The sequence below is a fragment of the Zootoca vivipara genome, chromosome 5 (genome assembly GCF_965207765.1).
Source record: "Zootoca vivipara chromosome 5, rZooViv2.hap1.1, whole genome shotgun sequence".
NCBI classification, from domain to species: Eukaryota; Metazoa; Chordata; class Lepidosauria; order Squamata; family Lacertidae; genus Zootoca; species Zootoca vivipara.
In genome coordinates, this window is record NC_142588.1 from 90,625,433 (window position 1) to 90,650,607 (window position 25,175).

The following is a 25,175-nucleotide window of genomic DNA, read 5'->3' on the forward strand; positions in this document are numbered from 1 at the left end:
TGGTATTAAGGCTCTTGGGGAGACCTCTTTGGCTTAGTATGAACGAAAATAACTACTAACAGAATAAACGAAGCTGCTTATAAATTTTAGGAGAAAATCCATGGCTCCATCAGCTTCTGGAACTGTTCATCTTCAAGAGCAAACTGGTGCCCAAAAGCCACAGCACATATCATGTTGGAGACATGATGGGCATGGAGGAGTCAAGTGGTTGTCCTGCAAAATAAAGTTATACTAATGTGAGTTCAGCTGCTCCTGTTCATACTGAGAGTGGGATTTCATGGGGGCCAAGAGAAACTGCTTGGATCTCCATTAGGAACCAAGAAAAGCATATCACATTCCTTTCTAAAATGGACAGAGGTAGTACACAAATATATCTCCATATGCCAGCTAAGCACCATCACCCTTCATCACATACCCTTTGAATGTGCAAAAACCTCCACAAACTGATGGGCCTCCTCCATGCCTTTGGTGCTCCATGCCTTTCTTCCCCAGTCCTAGCTTCCGCATAGTAACTACACCAAAGCATCTCTGTTGCCTCCAGGTGTGACCATTTGATAATACAACACCTATGGAAAATCAAGGAGAAATAATTACTTACAGAAATCAATGTGAAAAGTTGCCATCTCAGAACAAACAATGTTTACTGAAGTTCATGCCTTTGCATGTAAGAGCTACTTTGTCTCTCTAAAGCAAAGAATTACAAGATGATGCAGAATTTGTCTTAGTTTATTACACGGGTATTTCTATAAAATAGGCGAGCTTTGCTTGCTTTACACAATGCCTATCAGAACCTCACTTTCTATTGCCAATTATAATTTAGAAATTTCATCACTGCTTCATGCAAAAGTTTTGGCTGTCCCATATAGGATTTACATCAGGTGGTCCCAGAATTTCCTTCACGTTAAAATATCAGCTAAACGTGAGATTTCCCAAATATTTGCGTCACAAAATAAGTCTTAAGATAGCCTGGATTCTAATTGCAATTCATATAAATCAGGCATGTCCAACAGGTAGATCCCCTGCTGAACCTGGTCGATCGCGGGATGAATCAAAGTGGGCAATGAATGTCCGTATCATCCCCACAAGTCTGGCCCGTCCACCCCAAGATAAGCTCGACAACTCTGGGCAATCCTCCCCTTCCACCCACCCCATGCATGCTCCTCCTCCCTCCAATGACAATGGGTAGATCACTGCCAGTTTTTTATACTGGGAGTAGATCACAGACTCTTGGGAGTTCAATGAGCCTGATATAAATCACACTTCCTCTCATTTGCGTGACCCGTATAATAAGAATGATGATATTACATGACTTGCAATCATGTTCCAAGGCTACTTACATATGGTGTCACACCCCTTGTTGCTTATTTGTTTTTTAATAACTGAGCATATATAAACAGAGAGTACTGCTGATTTCTCTGAGGAAAGTAAAAGCCCTTAGGGAAAGCGAGTTGAACCTGACCAGGCAACCTAAGGAGAAAGAGACAGCAAGAGAAGGATGGAGATATGGGCATTTTTTATTGCTCTGCTGGTGGTTCTTCTGATTCTGCCCTACCTGAAACAGCTTTGGTCACGCAGGCATTACCCTCCAGGACCTCTCCAGCTTCCTCTCGTGGGAGCCATGTGGCTGTTTGGATTCAAGATTCATGAAAATACTCTCGTTCAGGTACTTATTGCTTAGTGATAATTCAGTCTAATGTCAGCAATTGTTTTCTCTAGTTCCCCCAACAATTGTGATATTTCAGCTTAAACAATAGCATGGGTTAAAATGGTAATTGCCATAAGCCTCCATTTTCAGAAGCTGTGTACAATACAAATAATAGTAACAATGTAAATAATATTATAAATAATATTGAAAAGCACAAAACCATATAACAGTTGAAAATAAGCATTAAGAATTACTGATCAAAATATTTATTGTATACTATTAAACTGAGGAAGGAGGAGAGAACACCTTCAAAGGAAGAATGGTTTATGAAAATCTTGGAATATGCAGAGATAGCAAAAATTGATAAAAGATACAAATTTTGAATCTTTTAAAGAAGACTGGAAACCCTTTCCAGTCTATATAAAAAGTTACTTCCCATATGCAAAGACCACGGCGGGGTTTGAAGTGTAAGAAAACAGCAGACTATATCAAGAAACATAATTTTTACAACAACAACAACAACAACAACAACAACAACAACAACAAAGGCTGACCACATAGGCCAGTGATGGGCAACCTTTTGAGCTTGGTGTGTCAAAATTCGCCAAAAAACCGAGCATAACTCGGGTGGTGTGTCACTTCGAGAAAAAAACCCATAATTTCGCGATATTTATAGTTTAAATAACAATAATGTATAATTGTAATATATAACTGTATTGAATAAACCAAAAACTAATTATTTAATGTCCCCTAACATTTTAATGTTAATGTTCCCTAACATTTTCCCGATTCCTGTCAGGACATGTCAGGAATTTTCCTGATGTATGCCAAGCCTACAGTAAGTGCTAACCTCCAGGTAATCCTCTCACCAAGATTATAAGACCAGGACTGTGAAATCAGATTGAAAGAAGTCATTTAGAAAGCACCAACGGCAGGTGTGAAACTAATGGCACTTGGAAAGGAAGTCTTGCTACCACTTATAGGGTTGTCAGACTCAATAGAGGACAGGACTTCTGTGCCTTTAATTGCCCTGCTCTCTTTTGAGTCTGGAAACCTTAAAGAGAAAACAGCAGACCCTTTGTATAATTTCCAAGCAAAGGGTCTGCTGGTTTCTCTTTAAGGTTTCCAGACTCAAAAGAGAGCAGGGCAATTAAAGGCACAGAAGTCCTGTCCTCTATTGAGTCTGGCAACCCTAACCACTTACAAGTCGACCTATGAAAATACAACAACATTTTATGTTGCCTTGTGTTTTCCCCTAATTTCACATAGCTACCCATGCTGCCATTACCCTACTTTTTATGGTTTTTTGCTTTTCAATATTAATCAGAATCCTGCCCCTTTATACTAGTTTTAATGTCATTATGTGTGTTGTTTGTGTGGCTATATGCCCTCCTTCCCCGGAATAAAGACTCGTGACACCAGGTTTAAGATTTAATTAATTGGGTGGTTAAGGCCACAACTTTATTAAATATGCATGTAGAGCGGAATTGGCTTAGGCGTTGGAACCTAACAGACTATATCCGACTCCAACCCGTGTGTTGGAGTCTGTGAGAAGTTAACCACCAGAAAGGAGCCCCGCGACGTAGATCTACTAGAGCTCCTCCTGTGGCCACCGATGGGGCGTGCCTTACGGCCCAGGCAACTCCAGGCTCAGGACCAAGCCTCGCCCCCGGAATCCTTTAACGGAATTACCTCTCCAAGATAGGGCAGCTGATGACGTACTTGCCCCTCCTCCACTGATTGTTATGCAAATTTCCAACGCCTAACCGCCTAACCTAAGTTGTGACGACATGCTACGAGGTAGGCGAAAAACCCATCATGGCTAACCCAGTATGGGAAAAATCCTACCCAGCCCCCTGGCCAGCCAGGGCAACCAACTGACGTCCATAGCAGCGTCCCCTTGCCTCTTATTAAGGGGTGGGCGGGCGGGTGAATCGTTCGCTCCGGCGAACAGCGAGGAAAGAGGGAGCTTTCCCGCCTGCGGAGGCCCTTAAACAGCTTGGCCCCGCCCCGCCCAGCCTCATTGGCTGGTCGGGGTGTGACGCAGGCGGGAGTGCACCATCGCGCAGGGGCTGAACTCTCAGCCCCTACGCGATGGTACAGTCGGGCAGCCCACAACCCCACCTCCGACGCAAGCGCGGAAGTGGCTTTGTGTGGCTATATGCCCTCCTTCCCCGGAATAAAGACTCGTGACACCAGGTTTAAGATTTAATTAATTGGGTGGTTAAGGCCACAACTTTATTAAATATGCATGTAGAGCGGAATTGGCTTAGGCGTTGGAACCTAACAGACTATATCCGACTCCAACCCGTGTGTTGGAGTCTGTGAGAAGTTAACCACCAGAAAGGAGCCCCGCGACGTAGATCTACTAGAGCTCCTCCTGTGGCCACCGATGGGGCGTGCCTTACGGCCCAGGCAACTCCAGGCTCAGGACCAAGCCTCGCCCCCGGAATCCTTTAACGGAATTACCTCTCCAAGATAGGGCAGCTGATGACGTACTTGCCCCTCCTCCACTGATTGTTATGCAAATTTCCAACGCCTAACCGCCACTCGAGCCCACCCTGGCTCGCCGCCAATCCGCTCACATGTAGTCACCTCTTACCAATTCGTGGGTATAACATAAACATTATTTAATTATTCAATATTATAACGTTATTAAGGGGGGGCTGTGGTCCTAATCTCTTATTCGCCTAGTTATGTACACTAACATGTAGCCAATCGTGGATACCCGCAATTATGTTTTCGAGCCAAATATCATTCCCCGTAGGCGATAGATGCACCCCGTCATGACGATACAGGGCTGCTTCACTCTGTTTTAGGCTTGGGTGCGAGACTACTCGGCCATTCAAGGCTAACACTCTGCGGATCACGAAAGAATTCAAGCGCCGCCTAGTTCTGTTCATCGCGATCGGGCAACGTCCATCGCGCCAAATGCGCCTCTCCAGCAGGGATGACCAAAGCAGCGTCATCCCCGGGCAGGAATCCAATAGGGTATCAAAATCACGGAATATTTGCAACTTCAAGTCCACTGCGTTACGGTAAGCAAGGTCGTTTTCCCCTAACTGCAGCACCAGCAGGTCAGGGTAGCCAAGTGAAGCTGCCCGGCTTTCAAGGGTTGGCAACAGCTCGTTCCACTTCATGCCTCTCTTTGCAATCCAAGACACTCTCACGGATGCTGGGAGGCCCAGCCCGTGCCCCAGGCCCACTTCCATCGCCCTTTCGCGGGCCCAATGAACCACGCTGTGCCCGGCTATCCACACACGCACTATCCGGCCACCTGGAAAACAAAGAGCAACACCCTGGGATCAGCTGTATGCTACGTACGAATGTACCTTTTGTATGCGTTTGATTTCCACCTTCCCAGGTCCTGAATCCTCTCGGAAGAAAGGCCCAGGTGCATGGCTGAAGTAGCTGCACCAATCCTGAAGGAGTGGGGCGAGAATTCGGTAGGGTTATATCCGCAAGAGGCGATGGCCTTGCGCAAGACCCTGGTGAACTGCTGGCGGGTAAGCCTGGACTTGTCCGGGTGAATAAGGAAGGGACCTGGGCCCGCCGGACGCAGATGAAGGAACCTCCTGGTATCTTTTACTGGACATGGACCCGCGGCCCCTGTCGCAGGGAGGCGTACCACGGCACCCTTTCCTTTCTGGTCGGTCTTCGAACGTCGGATGTGTACTAGAACCTGGGTGTCGGACAATGACACATCCCCTATTAAAATACCCCGTGTGACACCATCCGATTGGTCCTCGCAGACCACCTCCCCTACTCTCAGCGCCCCAAAGTAGGCAATCGAAAATGCAGCTGAAAATAAGCGCGCTTCGAATTTCGACCAGCAAAGGATTCTCAATTGCTTGTGTATCTGAACCAGCATGTCAAACGTGATAGGCCGCCTGTTGTCACTGGCTGGAGGCTGGAGCCGACGCCAGCCCTCCATAGCCCTGCGTAAGTGGAAGTTATCGCACGGGTCTATGAAATAAAGTGATTTTGAGAAGAATGTTATGGCTGCTGTGTGAATTTGAAGGGTCTTAGCAGCTCGCCCCAGATTCCTCAAATGCACCATGTATTGCATAACCTCTTCCTGGGAAGGCGGACCAGGAGAAGGACCCGTGGTTCCTTTCTGCCTAAACTTATTGAAATCTGACCAGGCCCGCTTATACGAGTTAAGGGTAGAGGGGGCAACCGACGCAAATACTCCCTTCAGAATTTCGCGCTCCCAAGGTTCCATAGATGTACCGGGAACGGCTCTGGCCACAGGCGTGCCTCTGGTGCCAACGAGCGGAAGCGGTCCATCTGGAAGCGAGACAAAGCATCTGCGATATTATTGTTAAGCCCAGGCACAAACTTGGCTGAGAAATGCATGTTGAATTTCAAGCTTAGTAGGACAAAATGGCGTAAGAGAGATGACACTCTCGGAGATCTTGATGATTGGCGAGCGAGGACGCTGACCACCGCTTGGTTGTCGGTTCTGAAGCAGACTCGCCGATCCCTGAATTCCGCGGACCATAGGTGCACTGCAACAACTATGGGGAAAAATTCTAAGAATGTTAAATCGCGTGTAATGTCTGTGCCCTGCCAGCTGGCCGGCCAATGCTGCGCGCACCATTTACCTTTGAAATAGACTCCGAAACCCAAAGAACCAGCCGCGTCTGACTGTACCTGAAAATCGGAATGCAGAACCAAGCTGTCCTGCCACAGGGATACCCCGTTATAATTCTCAAGAAATGTAAGCCAGGACTCCAGGTCAGCCTTAACGCCTCGAGGGAGTCGCTTCCTGTGGAAGGGTTTTGTTAAACCTGCCGTGAGTCTGGCCAATCGCAGGCAGAAGGGGCGGCCTGGTGATATTACCTTGCACGCGAAATTCAGGTGACCCAGGAGAGATTGGATCTGTCTAAGTGTAAGTTTTTTGCAGGGGATGAGCTGTCTAATAGTCTCCTTAAGGGCCTTAATTTTGTCCGCAGGCAAACGAGACGTTTGCTCTACTGTGTCTAATTCTATACCTAGATAAGTTAAACGTGAGACGGGCCCTTCAGTTTTATCTGCTGCTAACGGCACCCCCAGCTCGTAAGCAAGGGCCGAAAATGCTTGCATCAGGCCTGCACACTCCGTACTATTTGCCCTAGCCACGAAGAGAAAGTCATCCAAATAATGCGAGACTCCAGACAGGCCAGTTTTAAAGCGCAGGGCCCAATCCAGGAACGTGCTGAAAGCCTCAAATGCAGAGCATGCCACAGAACAACCCATAGGCATGGCTTTGTCGATGAAATATGCCCCATTGAACCTAAATCCCAGCCATCTGAAGTCCTGCGGGTGGACAGGCAGGAGGCGAAATGCTGATTCGATGTCACACTTTGCCAACAAGGCACCCTTACCAAATTGCCTTACAAGCTTCACTGCCTGGTCAAAGGAGGCATATTTCACCGTGCAAAGCTCCTGGGGTATGCCATCATTCACAGATCTGCCCTTCGGATGAGAGAGATTATGAATGAGCCTAAATTCGCCTGGCGCTTTCTTAGGGACTATTCCCAAAGGGGAAATGTGGAGTTCGGGTATGGGTGGCACTGCAAAAGGACCCGCCACGCGACCCGCCGTAATCTCCTTGTTGATTTTCCTAATCGCTATGTCGGGTCTTTCCCTAACAGATTTCTGATTGGGGGGGTTGCTCGAAAGGGGTGGGCTCTTTACTGGGATTCTAAAACCGGAGGAGAACCCCTCCCAGAGGTAGGTAGCCGCCTTTCTATTGGGATAGTGATCTAAAAGGAGTTTCAGGGGGCCGAGCTTTATAGGGGAGAAAGCCAGAGAGAGTGATGTATTAGAACCGATTACTGCCTGTTCCCTGGGGGGCGCCACTTGCGTGTCTGGAGCCCTGGTGAGAATTGCCTCGCCCGCCGCGAAGGGACTGCCTCCCTTTGAAACAAGACACTCCAGGGTGCTGTCCTAGACATTTCTCGCATTCATGCGTATATTTACAATTGGGCCGCTGACAGATGCCCTTATTATATTCCCAGCAGACCCTGCGGCGCGGGTCCCTCCTGGGTTCGAACCTGCCAGACTTAGGGGGATCCGTCTGCTTCCTTTCCACGTATGGGACCACGTGATTACTCCAAAAATGCTGGTTGCGCTGATCCCATCTGGTCTTTGGATTCTGAGACGCGTTCCTACGGAAGTCTTCATCGTAGCTTAAGGCCGCCGCCTCCCCAGCCATCTTATTTGCTAACCTAACGTCAGCTACATAGGCCCACAAGTGCAAGGCCCTCTTGGGATATGCAGCAGAGATGACCGCCGCCCAGATGTGGATGCCATCTAACCAGTTTTCGAACGTACGGTCGGCGCGGGGGGTCTTATATCTGCGCCTACCGTAGTTCCTCATCTTTTCGCCCTTTCCCAATGTATGCGACAAAGGCAAAAGGGTGAAAATGTCAACAAAATCCCCGTTTAAAATCTTTTCCCTCTTTTTGTTTGACAAATGCGAACCCAAGAAAATGTCGGTGTCAGTATTGGTGGAATATTTCGAATCTGGTACTAAGGCGCCATCCCTCCATTCCAAAGTCCCTTTAAAACCCTTGCGATGGGCGCTCGATCTCCGCCTATGTATCCAAAGAGGAAGGCCCGACTGGTCTTCCGCAATCCCCCAATAATCCTCCATCGGGATGTCGCCATCCGATTCGGAGGTCGTACCTGAATCGTCCGAGTCGTCCCTGCTCCTCTTGCGCTTATCGGTCTTCTTCTTGGCTTTCCCTCCTTGACGCTCTCCCTCGATCCTCGGCTCGTTCTCGGTACCTCCTCCAGGTCTGGAAGTACCCTCGTCCCCGGACGTATCGGAAACCCCGGTCCCCTGCTGCACCAGGGCTTGCCCAAGCTGGTCCGCCCGATGACCTGCCGACGACTGAGTGGAAGAACCTGCAGAATGAGACCCCTCCCCCTGCCCTTGTGAGTTGGAGGCATTCGCGCGCGCCTTCTGCCTTCGTGTCCGCGGGGCTTGGCTCACGTTGATACCCCGGTCGGAACCAGCACTGGAAAATAGAGAAGCAGAGGTACAGGGCGAATCGCTTTCTGCCAAACCGGTATCGAAGATGAAATCCTGCGACTCACCTGGCTCATCCTGCAACACGCGAGGATCCTCCTGTGTGTCGGTGGCCGCAGGCGCAAGCGTTTTTGCAATGGCCGCAAGCTGCTTGCAAACGTCCAGCTGAGTTTTCTGCAGTGTGGAGACCACACGCACCAGGGCCTCAGTCTTGTCCCGGGCTGCAGGACTCTTAGAGGGGGCCTTACCCTGCGCACGCTTAGGAGCCATTACCTAAACTTTCCTGATATTTCCTATATGTGAAAACTACTTATATGCTAAATAACTCCTAAACTTTTCTGATATTCCCTATATGTGCTTGTGTATATGCGCTTGCGTGTCCGTGCGCGTGTATGTATGCGTGTGTATGTGGGTATGTGTACGTGTGTACGTATTTATATATGTATATATGTGTATGTCCGTGAGTGTGTATGTGCGTGCCCTAATCTATATATATATGTATATATAAATATATATACCTATATATATAGTTATTTAATTTATTATTAAATTATTGTTATGAATTTATTCTTTGATGTATAATTTATTAATTATACGTTTATTTTATGTATTTATTATAATTTATTATTATACGTTTAATTTGCGTATTTATTTTATTTATTAAATTCACGTCACCTAGATAATTAATTAATTAATTAATTAATGTATCCGAGAAGTATGCCCAATCAATTATGCCCCGTCCACATAAAATAAATTCCTAAATTAATGAAATGCCGTATCATGTAATTAGCAAATAACTACTTTAATTAGCCAATCAATTAGCAAATTAATACTTATCCCCCAATCAACTGGTTAAAGTAATGCAGTGGTGGCTTAACGTGAATTTTTAGAAATGCAGATTTAATTAAATCTATTAAACTCAGCTACCCCTTGGAGAAATGCCTCTAACTAATTATATTCTGCCCAGCAAATCCTATGCAGACAGGGTAAACAGTTAATGTGTTTCCCCCGATAGCCTTAATCGAAACGGAATCCAATCAAGATTAGCCAACTAATCCAGTAATTAAATCCTACACTTGGCTTGAATTATTCCAGGTTAAAGGTGCAGAAAATGGGCTGCTGCCGATGCAGGCAACTCAAAAGCCACACTCAAAATGACTGCCACACGTGGGCCTTAAAAATCCCTCTCAAAATGGCGGCCGCCAGTATACACACGTGGCCACACTCAAAATGGCCCCCGGCCCCGTGGAGCTCCCTGTGTGCCGAAGAACCCTCCCAAAATGGCAGCTTCCTTGCCCTCAAACAAGATGGCGCCGATAGCGCCTAGCAGCCCTCACTTATCAAACGCAAATAGTACCACCAGCGGCAACCTCAAGGAACATGCACTGCACAAAGGAAAACACACAGTCTTATGAGTGATCGCTGCAAAAAACCGTGAGAAGGAAGGGGGGGGGGCGAACAAAGGAAACAAGAACAAATCGAGCTGCAAAGACCGTGAGAAGGAAGGGGGGGAGGGCGGACAAAGGACAACAACAACAAGTCGAGAACAAAGAGGGGCAGGCTCGGGGAAGCAAGCAACAATGAACGGAAACCCAGCTGCGCAATGAACTGGCCTGGCAAGACAAGAAACCACGCCGCTAATGCGGCTAGCTCACCCAACCGGTCTGGTCGCCTGGGAAGGTCCCTGAGCAGAGCTGAGTAGGAGGCAGCCGCCTCTACCGAAGATCAAGGCGTTCCAGGACGAGCGGGGTGCTCAGAGGCTCGCGCTCTGCATACAGACGCTGGATGCGGCTGCTGGGCTTCACCAGGCTGCCGGAGCCACGGACCCTAGCGAGGCTGCAATGTCGGCTGGGTGGAATCCCTTGACCCGGCTTCACGATGTAACGCTGAAGGTAGCCCCGCGAAACAGCCCCTCGAGTTCCTGGCTGGGAAGCAGGTGATGAGCGCTCACAGCAGCAGCTGATGAGCGGTAGCTTCGCTCGCCGTTCCTGGCTTCCAGCGCCGATTCCCCGATTCCCCGACTCTGTCAACAGGCCACAGTGGAACAAGCAGGGGAGAACAAACCGGCAGGGATCAATGACGACGGAAGACCTAAAGGAGAAGCAAATGAATCGTTCGCTCCGGCGAACAGCGAGGAAAGAGGGAGCTTTCCCGCCTGCGGAGGCCCTTAAACAGCTTGGCCCCGCCCCGCCCAGCCTCATTGGCTGGTCGGGGTGTGACGCAGGCGGGAGTGCACCATCGCGCAGGGGCTGAACTCTCAGCCCCTACGCGATGGTACAGTCGGGCAGCCCACAACCCCACCTCCGACGCAAGCGCGGAAGTGGCTTTATAGCTGCTGGTTGAAGGGCACTTATCTCCAAAGCACATTGTGTAGCACAAGAAGCTGAATTAATAAAACAGCTTATTACAATATGCTCTTGATCTTGTCTTTCTTCTGTTCTATTGCATATTGCCACATGACCTAGTATGCTGTGTACTTCTCCCGTTCCAACAGATGGAAGGGCAACAAGTGAATTGGCAATGAAGCAGGAGCACATCTGCCTTTCCCAGCAGCAGCTCACGTGTAACTAGAGAAGACGAGACAAACAGAACAGGCACCTTTCCACTGCCTCCTCCGCAAGCATTTACTCTTTGTCAGACCATAGTTTATTTTACTTGTTTGTTTATTAAATACAATTATGAGCCTTTTCTCAGCAAAAACTCTTCAAAAAATACAAAATTACTCAACCATCAGCTATGAACATATTAACTTTTAAAACATTGGAATTGGTAATAATCTCTAGCCCAGACATGTATCATCTTAATTCCTTGCCATATATTTGTATGGTGGTGATGCTCCTGCTGTGACCCACCATGGGTCTGAAACCTGACCTAGTGCTCTAGCCCAGCCTATGCCAACCTGACTTGTGCATCTACTTGTCTGTCTTCGCAGGGCTGGTCATGAGGAAGTGTTTCTGTTGCGCTGATCCTAGGCAGAGGCAACATGGAAATGAGGGAGTAAAACAAATGGGTTGGAATTATGGGAGGAAGGCAGGAAGGAAGGAAGGAAGGAAGGAAGGAGAAGGAGGAGGAGGAGGGGAAAAAGCACCTTTCAAGGCTACTTACATATGGTGCCACACCCCTTGTTGCTTATTTGTTTTTTAATAACTGAGCATATATAAACAGAGAGTACTGCTGATTTCTCTGAGGAAAGTAAAAGCCCTTAGGGAAAGCGAGTTGAACCTGACCAGGCAACCTAAGGTGAAAGAGACAGCAAGAGAAGGATGGAGATATGGACATTTTTTATTGCTCTGCTGGTGGTTCTTCTGATTTTGCACTACCTGAAACAGCTTTGGTCACGCAGGCATTACCCTCCAGGACTTCTTAAGCTTCCTCTCGTTCGAGCCATATGGCTGTTTGGATTCAAGATTCATGAAAATACTCTCGTTCAGGTACTTGTTGCTTAGTGATAATTCAGTCTAATGTCAGCAATTGTGTTCTCTATTTCCCCCAACAATTGGGATATGTAAGCTTAAACAATAGCATGGGTTAAAATGGTAATTGCCATAAGCCTCCATTGTCAGAAGCTGTGTGCAATACAAATAATAGTAACAATGTAAATAATATTATAAATAATATTGAAAAGCACAAAACCATATAACAGTTGAAAATAAGCATTAAGAATTACTGATCAAAATATTTATTGTATACTATTAAACTGAGGAAGGAGGAGAGAACACCTTCAAAAGAAGAATGGTTTATGAAAATCTTGGAATATGCAGAGATAGCAAAAATTGATAAATGATACAAATTTAGAAACTTTTAAAGAAGACTGGAAACCCTTTCCAGTCTATATAAAAAGTTACTTCCCATATGCAAAGACCACGGCGGGGTTTGAAGTGTAAGAAAACAGCAGAATATATTAAGAAACAAAATCTTTACAACAACAACAACAAAGGCTGACCACATAGGCCAGTGATGGGCAACCTTTTGAGCTTGGTGTGTCAAAATTCGCCAAAAAACCGAGCATAACTCGGGTGGTGTGTCACTTCGAGAAAAAAACCCATAATTTCGTGATATTTATAGTTTAGATAACAATAATGTATAATTGTAATATATAACTGTATTGAATAAACCAAAAACTAATTATTTAATGTCCCCTAACATTTTAATGTTAATGTTCCCTAACATTTTCCCGATTCCTGTCAGGACATGTCAGGAATTTTCCTGATGTATGCCAAGCCTACAGTAAGTGCTAACCTCCAGGTAATCCTCTCACCAAGATTATAAGACCAGGACTGTGAAATCAGATTGAAAGAAGTCATTTAGAAAGCACCAACGGCAGGTGTATAACTAATGGCACTTGGAAAGGAAGTCTTGCTACCACTTATAGGGTTGTCAGACTCAATAGAGGACAGGACTTCTGTGCCTTTAATTGCCCTTCTCTCTTTTGAGTCTGGAAACCTTAAAGAGAAACCAGCAGACCCTTTGCTTGGAAATTATACAAAGGGTCTGCTGGTTTCTCTTTAAGGTTTCCAGACTCAAAAGAGAGCAGGGCAATTAAAGGCACAGAAGTCCTGTCCTCTATTGAGTCTGGCAACCCTAACCACTTACAAGTCGACCTATGAAAATACAACAGCATTTTATGTTGCCTTGTGTTTTCCCCTAATTTCACATAGCTACCCATGCTTCCATTACCCTACTTTGTATGGTTTTTTGCTTTTCAATATTAATCAGAATCCTGCCCCTTTATACTAGTTTTAATGTCATTATGTGTGTTGTTTATAGCTGCTGGTTGAAGGGCACTTATCTCCAAAGCACATTGTGTAGCACAAGAAGCTGAATTAATAAAACAGCTTATTACAATATGCTCTTGATCCTGTCTTTCTTCTGTTCTATTGCATATTGCCACATGACCTAGTATGCTGTGTACTTCTCCCGTTCCAACAGATGGAAGGGCAACAAGTGAATTGGCAATGAAGCAGGAGCACATCTGCCTTTCCCAGCAGCAGCTCACGTGTAACTAGAGAAGATGAGACAAACAGAACAGGCACCTTTCCACTGCCTCCTCCGCAAGCATTTACTCTTTGTCAGACCATAGTTTATTTTACTTGTTTGTTTATTAAATACAATTATGAGCCTTTTCTCAGCAAAAACTCTTCAAAAAATACAAAATTACTCAACCATCAGCTATGAACATATTAACTTTTAAAACATTGGAATTGGTAATAATCTCTAGCCCAGACATGTATCATCTTAATTCCTTGCCATATATTTGTATGGTGGTGATGCTCCTGCTGTGACCCACCATGGGTCTGAAACCTGACCTAGTGCTCTAGCCCAGCCTATGCCAACCTGACTTGTGCATCTACTTGTCTGTCTTCGCAGGGCTGGTCATGAGGAAGTGTTTCTGTTGCGCTGATCCTAGGCAGAGGCAACATGGAAATGAGGGAGTAAAACAAATGGGTTGGAATTATGGGAGGGAGGGAGGCAGGAAGGAAGGAAGGAGGAGGAGGGGAAAAAGCAGGGCAGTCTCGAGCAGGTCGGGCGCCCTGGCGCTGAGGGGCGGAGATCGCTCTGGCGCCCCCGCCCTCACAGGGCTTAGCATGGTTTCCGTGCTGCACAGCGCCCGGCCTACTGGCCCGGCACCCTGGCGTACCGCGCCACCGGGAGTCTACCTAGAGCCGGCCCTGGGAAAAAGCAATAGCAAGAGATCTGCACATAGTGAGAAATTGCAGAGGTGAGGGAGGATGACCTTATCGTATTAAGTTGAAATATCCAACTGCGTTTTTTGAACACATCATTCCTCTCCTCTCTTTTGAACCCAATGATAGCTGGGAAAGCAACACGGAAATATTTTCACCCTATGGATAGGACATCTACCCATTGTAGTACTGTCTGGATTCCAAGCAGTGAAAGAAGCTCTCATTGACCACTCTGACGAATTAGACCAGCGACCAGAGACTCCTTTCCTTAGGACTATGGCAAAAGGAAAGGGTAAGTAGTGAAGAATAAGAATCTTTTTAGCATACTGACTAATCCAAACAAACAAACAAACAAACAAACCAAAGAAGAAGAAGGAAGAGAGAGAGAGAGACAGAGAAATTCAAAGCCCCCTCTCAAAGGTAGGTCTAAACTCTTTTCTCACACAGAAGGGAGTGGACCCTTTCTTCCCTTTCTCTCCCTAGTCTCCCACCCTGGGATATCTTTCCTTCTCTGCCTCTCACACAGGCCAGCTATCACCTTCATGTGTGTACCCTCATTAACCCAGGGCAGAGGACATCACAAAACAAAACAAAACAAAATAATCAAAAGCAAAATAGATAAAAGAAGATGAAAATAATAACTAAGAAGTAAAGAGAGAAAGAAATAAAGACAACTTCTGATTATTTGTCTGTCAATTATATAAACAGGGTCGGCTCTAGGTAGAGCCCCGGTGGCGCGGTGTGGCAGGGCGCCAGGCCGGTAGGCAGGGCGCCGCGTGGCAAAGCCGTGCGGAAACCATGCTGCGCCCTGCGAGGGTGGGGGCGCCGGAGCGATCTCCACCCCTCAGCGCCAGGGCGCCCGACCTGCTCGAGACTGCCCTGTATATAAATAAAAATTATTCAAAATAGTCTAAGTGTTCATTACAGTATGATATCCAGCTGTATGCCAGGATAATATCCAGATACCACTAAGTGTCAAAAATAGTCCTCTTTCATTCCAATATGATGACTTTATCTCCAAAAATGTTCCAACCATTCCTCCATGTTTTTTAAAAATAAATTCTTCATTTTTATTTAAACAGGAATCTCTTCACTGTAGTCATATATTTTTAAAAAACAATCCATAGTTATTTACTTGTTGTATATTAATTATTTTACACCCAGTTTTATATCTTGCGATCCCATTTCCTGTAGGCAGTGATTTTCCATCTAAATTTGGTAATAGAGAAAGAAAAGCGCTCCTTCCATTTCCACCACTTCCATTCTTTTCCCAGTAGCATTGCCAGAAGCCTGATAGATTTTTCCTCTAAATTCCCTCCAGATTGTGCCCAGAATCCTTTCTCTCTCTGCTCTAGCTCTGCCATCTCAGAATGTTTCTTGATCTCTCTGTCAGTGGTTTCATTCCACATCACAGCTCCATCACTTGACTCTATCACTCCTCCAGGCCCCTGTGTGGAGGTTCTCTCCATTTCTTCATCTGCTGCCTCCCACTTTTCTACTCCACTCTCATGTTCTGGCAGACTTTTATCAATATTATTTTCCACATGTTCTACATCATCTTCAGTCTCATTTTTCTATGATCAATTTTCATTCACCATTTTACGTATCTCAGATGTGAGCTCTTTCAGCTGCTCATCCAATAATTGCTGCATGATGGCGTTCAACAGTATTTTTGCCATACTGAGGTCTTATTAACAACTCACTCTCCACCTTAACAGTCTGCCTTGAAAACTTGCATCTGTCTCCTTATCAGAGGAGCATATTCTTTCCCACAGAGAGTTTAGTTTCACTTTGCAATTGGCATTTACACCAAAGGGCAAAGAGTTAAAAGTAATATAAAATGATAATCCTTAACAATCGGAACAACCTTATCAGTTTAGAATATTTCTTAGTTGCAAATAATAGAAATATGTTTTTTGTTTTGTTTTCTGCCTGCTAATAATTGCCTCTTCTTGCGCCAGCAGATAGCTTGCTTTCCAAGAGAAAGTTCAATTGGCAGATTTATATCTTCGCTATCATTACTCACCACATAATCATCTCTGTTGGTGGAGTGTCAGCAGTGGACATCTAGTCAGTCATCTTTCCTCACAGAAGTCCCTTAATTGAATTGGGTTTGTGATTTGAATTTACTGCTAGTATTTAACATTATGAGAAAACTCAGGTGATACCTGCAAGTTCACTCTTTGTTGCAGAAATCACCACTGTTTATAAAGATAAACCCAACTCCCTTGTTAGCTTTGCTAGGAATAATAGGCGAATCAAAGGACCTATTTTGCTGATAAAGGCTTGCTTACAAAAAGCTAAATGTTGACACTGTACAGCAGGGCTGTCAATAGACTTATGATATCCTCAGGTGTGGTCTGTTGCTCTGGCTGAGAAACTGACCTGCCAGATCAGGGTGGCCAGAAGCAAAATAGGTTCTTTATCCTTGTACAACACTCCAACCATTTGTCTCCTAAATGAGAAGTGAAATTTGATCATGACGACCTTCCATGGAAAGATCTAAACTTGTTGACATCATATAGAAGTCAAATTATATCCTTGAAAACAGTGGGATAGGTCAGAGAAAAGAAAGGATAAGAATTAAGGTAAACTACCAAGATCTTTCTTTGAGTTAATGGAAACTGCAGGATATTTGGAGATTTAAACATCCAACAACAAAACAGTATACCTTCTTCTCGAATTCGAATAACAGCTCAGGCAGAATTGATTATATTTGGGTCTCAAATGATTTGGTTCCCAGAGTTCTCAAGGTCGATATCCACCCTAGAACCTTCTCTGACCACAACCCAGTCTATTTGGAATTAAAATTAACAGATAGAATCAAGTCCAGGTGGAGAATGAATGAAAATCTTTTTAACGATTATCAAATAGTTAAGAAAGCTAAAGAAACAATCACGGACTATTTTAAATGGAACTTGAATAAAGGAACTCCTATAGATATCGTATGGGATGCTAGTAAAGCAGTTATGCGGGGGTTCCTGATACAAAAGAATAGTCAAAAAATAAAAGAAAGAGGGAAAAATAAGGAAGAAATTTTGAGACAGTTAATGGATTGTGAAAAGCAGTTAATAACATCGCCGAAAGATGAATCTTTAAAACAGAACATTAAGAGATTATAGACACAGCTCTCAATGCAAGTAAATCAAGAGGTGGAGTGGAAAATTAAATGGTTAAGAAAAAAAAATCGAATCGGCAAACAAATCGGGCAGACTATTGGCGTGGCAGATAAAGATGCGACAGAAACAAAATACAATTAACAAGATAAACGATGAGGGGAAGGAAATAGACGATCCTAAAGAAATTCGCAAGGCTTTCCAGAGATTTTACAGAGAATTATATAGGAAAGAGAAAGATGATAAGATCAGAATAGAAAAGTATGTTCAAAGACATGGAATGCAGAAGATATCGCCAGATATGAAAGAATTGCTAAACAAAGATATCTCAACCTACGAAATTGAAAAGGCCATTAAAAAGATGAAATTGGGGAAAGCGCCAGGCCCCGATGGCATTTCTGCGAAATATTACAAGATATTAGCCAGACAAATAACACCAGTACTAAATGAGGTAATGAACAACATCTTGAAAAAAGGGACGATACCGAGTACCTGGAAGGAAGCCTATATCACTCTAATCCAGAAAAAAGACACAGATCCACAAAATGTTAAAAATTACAGACCTATCTCTTTATTAAATAATGACTATAAATTATTCGCGGACATCTTAGCTGATAGATTAAAACAGGTTTTAAACACTATAATACATAAGGACCAGGCGGGCTTCCTTCCAGGGCGACAAATGAGGGACAATGTCAGAAACATAGTGAATATTATCGAAAATCTAGAAATAAGAAATGAAAAGCAAGCCGCACTCATGTTTGTCGATGCAGAGAAGGCGTTCGATAACGTCTCCTGGCACTATGAAAGGAATAGCAGCAATATATTCAGATCAAACAGCTAGGCTTATCATAAATAACAATTTAACAGATAAATTAAACATCACAAAGGGAACCAGGCAAGACTGCCCTATATCACCTTTATTATTCATTACCGTTATTGAGATTTTAAATAACCGCCTCAGAGACACGCCAGAGGTCAAAGGAATTAAGGTTGGGAAGAAGGAGTACAAACTAAAGGCCTTCACAGATGATCTTGCATTGACTGTGGAACAACCAGAAACCAGCCTACCTGAAGCATTGAGGATTATGGAAGAATTCGGCCAGGTGGCGGGATTTAAACTTAATAAGACAAAGACTAAGATGATTGTGAAGAATATACCAAGAGAAGAAAGGGAGACGCTGGAAGAGAAAACAGGAATTTCATGTACCAAAAAGATAAAATATTTAGGAATTTGGCTGACACCTAAAAATATAAATTTGTTTAAAGATAATTATGAAATTATTTGGAAAGATATTAAAAAAGATTTGGACAATTGGAAGAATTTGAAGTTATCCTTTTGGGGAAGAATTGCAGTGATCAAAATGAATGTTCTTCTTAGGCTATTATTTCTTTTCCAGAATATTCCAATACTAAAAGGGGTTAACCAACTGAGAGAATGGCAAATAATGTTGGCAAGATTTGTCTGGTTGGGTAAAAAGCCAAGGATTAAGTTAAAGATTCTAGTAGACAAAAAGGAAAGGGGGGGGGTTGCAATGCCCGAATTGAAATTATATTACGAGGCAGCATGCCTCGTTTGGCTTAAAGATTGGATCATGTTAGAAAATTCAGACATCTTAGATTTAGAAGCTTACCAGAATCGATTCGGATGGCATGCCTACCTCTGTTATGATAAAGTAAAAGCTCATAAAACTTTTTTAAACCATATATTTAGAGGACCCATCTTCGAGGTCTGGGAACGCAACAAAGCTCTACTAGAGAACAAAACCCCGTGGTGGGTTTCCCTGGCGAATGTACTATCATTGCGCAAACTTAATATGGAAAAGAAAGGAGTCACCTACGAAGACATTATAATCAAGAGAAACGATGCTTACAAGTTGAAATCATATGAAGAAATTCAAGATAGATTGTCAGGATGGCTACATTATTATCAAATAAATGATCTATTCAATAAAGATTAAAAAAACAATTGGCTTTGAAGAAAAGAATTTCAAATTCCAAATTGAACTGTTGGGTAATAATCAAAAACTGCTATCTAAAATGTATAATTTATTATTAGATTGGTACACAATGGATGAAGCTGTAAAGGAATTGATGATCAAATGGGCTATGGATTTTGGGCATGATATACCAATTGATATGTGGTCAAAATTGTGGAGAGAGAATTTAAAATTTACTGCTTGTACTGTGTTAAAGGAAAATGTCATGAAATTAGTATATCGCTGGTATTTGACACCGGCGAAACTAGCCAAAATGTATAGGAATCAAAACAAGTTCTGTTGGAAATGTAAATAATCAATTGGAGATTTCTACTATATGTGGTGGAAGTGTGAGAGGATTAAAAACTTTTGGGAGTTAGTGTACAACGAATAAAAAAAAATATTGAGATATACTTTTCCAAAAAAGCCAGAGGCTTTTCTGTTGGGGTTAGTTGACAGAGAAATTCCAAAAGTTGATCAGAGATTTTTCCTTTACGCCACTGTGGCTGCTAGAATCTTAATTGCCCAGAAATGGAAATCACAGGAAACTCCATCAATTACGGAGTGGCAAACAAAGGTTTTAGAATATATGGAAATGGCCAAACTAACCCACAGAGTCCGGGACCAAGACGATGAGAAATTTCGGTTAGAATGGAGTAAATTTATTGACTACGCCAGGGGTTGCCAACAAAATTTTCTCGAGGACCCCTCATCGAGCCACTATTGTGACAAGGACCCCCATTAATTCCTAATCCTAAAATTAAAAAGTGAGAGCCAAATTAAGAGTCTTTTTATATTTTATATTTATACGTTTTTTACAGTTCTTCCTCTTCATCTGTAGGCCTTTGTCATTTTAACGAACCACTTTTTAACCAACGGTCCATTTTTAACTACGCGAACTGTAGCTTCCGCGAAAAACAATGCTTTGTTTACAAACACTACTGTTTTGCAAAGAGGCAGCACGCGCCAGGGAGGAGGGAGGGGAATGGAGAAGACAGGGTACCTGCGCAGTAGCGCACAAATGAAGCCGACGCGCGCAAAGCATCTTGGGGAGGTGAGCGTTAGTAGAATGCGCGCGCTGCCTCTTTGCAAAACAGTAGTGTTTGTAAAGCGCCATCTAACGGCATACAGCAGAACTACTGCCTCTATCTAATTCTAGTTTTGCGCTAGACTCTGCTCATGCAGGAAGCGGCCAAAACAAAAAATCTGCTATCATATGAAATATTTTTTTTATTCTAATAGCATCTTGCGGACCCCTCTGGCATAGCTCGCGGACCCCTGGGGGTCCGTGGACCACCTGTTGGGAACCACTGGACTACGCTAAAGACAATTACAAAGGAATGAAATCATTAGCGGTAGTAGCATAACTCCTACATCGACGAAATTACAAAAAAGATAGATAATACGGGAGAGGATTGAAATAGTATACCATTTGGTGGGGGGGAGTCGCATAGCAATGAATGTACATTATATAGATGTATTACTATGTTTGTGCTTAAATGAAATGAATAAAATCTTATTGGTCAAAAAAAGAGAGAAAACAGTGGGGGGGGGTTGCTGGTGTTAAAAGTTATGAGAAAACTCTTGTGATACCTGCAACTTCACTCTTTGTTGCATAAATTACCACTGTATCAGATACCAGTTCTCAAAAATCAAAATGGTAGAGCTGTCGAGAAATCTCACTTTTTGCATGCCTGATTTATATGAATTGCAATTATGATACAGGCTCTAATTGCAATTAGAGTCCAAGTCATGTAATACAATCTAACACTATCATCATTCTTATATGGGTCACACAGATGAGAGGAAGTGTGATTTATATCAGGCACATCGAACTCCCCAGAGACTGTGATCTACTCCCAGTATAAAAAAACTGGCAGTGATCTACCCATTGTCATTGGAGGGAGGAAGAGCATGCATGGGGTGGGGTGGGGGGGTGGGGGGTGGTGGAAGGGGAGGATTGCCCAGTTGTCGAGCTTATCTTGGGGTGGATTGAGCAGACTTTTGGGGATGATACGGACATTCATTGCCCACTTTGATTCATCCCACGATCGACCAGGTTCAGCAGGGGATCTACCTGTTGGACATACCTGATTTATATGAATGGCAATTAGAATCCAGGCTATCTTAAGACCGATTTTGTGACACAAATATTTATTATTATTTATTTGGGAAATCTCACTTTTAGCTGCTACTGTAAAGTGCAGCAACTTCTGGGACCACTTGATTTTTGTTCTATTTGGGAAAGCCAAAACTTTTGCATGAACCAGTGATGAAGTTTCTGAATGATAAAAGGCAATAGAAAGTGAGGTTCTGGTAGGCATTGTGTAAAGCAAGCAATGCTGGCCTGTTTCATAGAAATACCTGTGTAATAAACGAAGACAGATTCTGCATCAAATTGTAATTCTTTGCTTTAGAGAGACTAAGCAGCTATTACATGCAAAGGCATGAACATCAGTAAACATTGTTTGTTCTGAGATGGCAACTTTTCACATTGATTTCTGTAAGTAATAATTTCTCATTGATTTTCCATAGGTATTGCATTATCAAATGGTCACACCTGGAGGCAACAGAGACGCTTTGGTGTAGTTACTATGCGGAAGCTGGGCCTGGGGAAGAAAGGCATGGAGCACCAAGTAGCAGAGGAGGCCCATCAGCTCGTGGAGGTTTTTGCACGTTCAAAGGGTATGAGATGATGGGTGATGGTGCTGAGCTGGTATATGGAGATATATTTGTGTACTACCTCTGTCCATTTTAGAAAGGAATGTGATATGCTTTTCTTGGTTCCTAATGGAGATCCAAGCAGTTTCTCTTGGCCCCCATGAAATCCCACTCTCAGTATGAACAGGAGCAGCTGAACTAACATGTTGTTGTTGTTGTTGTTTAGTTGTTTAGTCATGTCTGACTCTTCGTGACCCCATGGTCCAGAGCAAGTCAGGCACTCCTGTCTTCTACTGCCTTCCGCAGTTTGGTCAAACTCATGTTAGTACAGTAGCTTTGAGAACACTGTCCAACCATCTTGTCCTCTTTCGTCCCCTTCTCTGAACTAATATTAGTATAACTTTATTTTGCAGGTCAACCATTTGACCCCTCCATGCCCATCACTAATTCAGTCTCCAACGTGATATGTGCTGTGGTTTTTGGGCACCGGTTTGCTCTTGAAGATGAACGGTTCCAGAAGCTGATAGAAGCCATGGATTTTGTCCTAAATTTTTTCAGTACTTTTTCTCATATTGTGAGTAGTCATTTTCATTCCTACTAAGCCAAACAGGTGTCCCCTAATACCATAAATCAGTATTTTGCGATCCATAATGATAGAGGATAGAAGGTTGGAGAAGTGAGATCAAGTTTAAATTGATCTGAGAAAAGGGCCACTTACTATCTCACAGCCTGATCAATTTCTCATGATTATCATTGAGATAAAAAAAGAGTATGAAGACTTTGTCCACCACAGGAGACTCTTGGGAGGAAAGATGGGATAAAAATGGAACAATGACCTTTAGAACAGGTCATCTAGAGCCCACCAAGGGGGACAGAGGGGAACAAAATAATCTTTTCACTAAAGGAATTACATAGTTCTGTTACCATCATAGAAAACTACCGGTAAATGTGTCTACTGTCTACCCACTTAGCAGTGGCAATCATGATGGCGTCCATGTATGAGGCCTCTGAGCCACCACCTTGGCTGGAGTTTTTTTTAATGAAAGCGAGACCTGCAACTCAAGCACTATCCCTATTGCTGAGGAAAGCAGCCACCTTCTGTATGATCCAACTAAAGCCTTTCCCCAAATTTAAATATATTTCCCCACATTTCTATATCCATACCTAATTTGTAAAAAAGTACTCATTAAACATACTTGAATTACCCCCCCCCCAATCCCCATTCTCCACCTACCACAAAAGGACACTAACTTGATCCAGGAGGAGTCCTGCAATTGTGCCCAGTTTTGGAATAATGCTTGGAAAAATATTTTGAGCCATAGTTTTCTTTCACATTTTCAGCTAGGGATAATTCACAGAATCCAATCATTGTGGGATTCCAGCAAAGTTATAGACACCTTCCTTCTTCTTAGTGTGACTCAAATTAACATGCTAGCCCTGAAGAAGAATGCAAATCAGGTTTTTTATGTGACCAAGCTTCCTCATGGTAATGACAGCATTTCTGCTCTCTTTCCTTTAGCTTTATGAAATGCTCCCATGGCTCATGAAACATCTCCCAGGGCCCCACAAGAAGGCCTTGTCCTATGCAGAGATGATGCTTTCATTTGCAAGGGAGGAGATAGAGAAGCATAAGGAGAATCAGTCTCTGCATGAGCCACAGGATCTCATTGATTTTTATCTATTTCAGATGGAGAAAGTAAGTATCTGCTTTGGAGCTGAATGCTGCTCATCCAAGGAGTCATTATATTCCGTGTTATAAGTGAATACTAATCTCTTGCCTGGAAACCAGTACAGTGGTACCTTGGTTCCCAAACATAATCTGTTCTAGAAGTTTGTTCCAAAACTAAAGCGTTCCAAAACCGAGGCATGCTTTCCCATTAATTTTACTATCTAATGAGGCCATTGATCCAGAAAATGAAAGCAATAATCCATGTACTGCACTATAAAATAAATAAGACAGTATTGTAGATGATAAAAATTAAAATTCTTTCTTACCTTCACTGATGATAGTCATTGTTTGGATGGGGGGCTTTTATCCATTTCCGCAATCACACAATCAATCAATCAATCAATCATAAAACAAGAACAAGCTACAGTCACAAAAATGAAAAAGCCACACAAACACCAAAAAAATGAAAAAACAAAAGCACCAAATATAAGCTCCAAATATCACCTCAGAACACTGCAATCGGAAATGGAAGGCTTTGATTACAATGGAAGGGACACAAATTAGCAGTGCAACAGTGAAAATGGAAGCTCAGGAGCTCATTCGGCTTCCGAAGCAAAGTTCGCAACCAAAACATTGACTTCCAGGTTTGCAGCATTCAAGTTCCAAGTTGTTCGGGAACTAAGGTACCACAGTATCTTTTTTAAAAAAATCTCAGTTGAGAATGCCATTGAGTCCCCCCCCCCCAATATTTCTCATAGTGAGTTTAGTTGCTAAAGTGGGTTGATATCCATCCATAAGCATCTATAGAAATGCTTAAGAAATGTGAGTGTAAAGGAGTGGAAACAAGTGTGTTAAGGGGTCTTGCTTTGGAGCATTCCCTCTGTACATAATTTTTTCTGGATTGATGTTCATCTCACATTCAAATGTGCACTGAGAAAACAGAAAATCCGAAACAAAATATTCTTAAGCTAAACTATGACTTTAAATCCCTGTCTCATCTCTCTTCATATACTAGAAAGGACAAAAAAAATATTTTCATCTTTTCCTCTTTGAACAATGCTTAGTTATTATGGTGACAAAAGAATGGTTAAATGTGTTTAGTGGAAAGTACCATATTTCACCCCCCCCTTCATGGATCAATGCCTTGTCGTGGCGAAGGGGCTTGAATAACTCAGAGAAGCTATGAGCTATGCCATGCAGGGCCACCCAAGATGTAAAGGTAATAGTGGAGAGTTTTGACTAAACGTGATCCACCTGGAGAAGGAACTGGCAAGCCACTCCAGTATCCCTGCCAAGAAAACTCCACGGACAAAGACAACAGGCATATAAAAGTTATGACGCTGAAAGATGAGCCCCTCAGGTCGGAAGGCGTCCAACATGCTACTGAGGAAGAGCGGAGG

At 43.5% G+C, this 25,175-nt stretch overlaps 2 protein-coding genes across 5 annotated transcripts in view; one reads left to right on the plus strand and one right to left on the minus strand.

The window, feature by feature from the left end:
* The first annotated feature begins 1,474 nt into the window (after positions 1-1,474).
* The window catches only part of LOC118093577 (cytochrome P450 2J2-like), a 35,085-nt gene continuing 11,384 nt past the window's right edge, over positions 1,475-25,175 (plus strand). Inside the window, exons 1-5 of one of the 4 annotated variants that reach the window (XM_060274317.2) lie at positions 1,475-1,663; positions 14,480-14,642; positions 21,981-22,130; positions 22,520-22,680; positions 23,626-23,802. In XM_060274317.2, the coding sequence (XP_060130300.2) occupies positions 1,496-1,663; positions 14,480-14,642; positions 21,981-22,130; positions 22,520-22,680; positions 23,626-23,802 (819 nt within the window). In that variant the 5' untranslated portion in view covers positions 1,475-1,495. Of the gene's footprint in view, positions 1,664-11,834; positions 12,098-14,479; positions 14,643-14,663; positions 14,771-21,980; positions 22,131-22,519; positions 22,681-23,625; positions 23,803-25,175 lie in introns of those variants that run through there. The other 3 variants (XM_088669259.1, XM_088669260.1, XM_088669262.1) reach the window with 3 other exon arrangements.
* On the minus strand, positions 2,837-8,936 carry LOC148685779 (uncharacterized). The gene is made up of 2 exons (XM_088669668.1): positions 7,687-8,936; positions 2,837-7,574 (listed from the first exon to the last, which is right to left on the minus strand). Exons 1-2 carry the CDS (start codon positions 8,934-8,936, stop codon positions 5,843-5,845), a joined length of 2,982 nt encoding a protein of 993 aa, XP_088525794.1. The 3' UTR covers positions 2,837-5,842.

What these genes read in the sequence shown, in the direction of transcription:
- LOC148685779 (XM_088669668.1), bottom strand. Translation starts at nt 8,936, where the DNA reads ATGGCTCCTAAGCGTGCGCAGGGTAAGGCCCCCTCTAAGAGTCCTGCA. An exon ending in GATCCCCCTAAGTCTGGCAG is followed by an intron (nt 7,575 to 7,686) that starts GTTCGAACCCAG and finishes TGTCTAGGACAG; the next exon opens with CACCCTGGAGTGTCTTGTTT.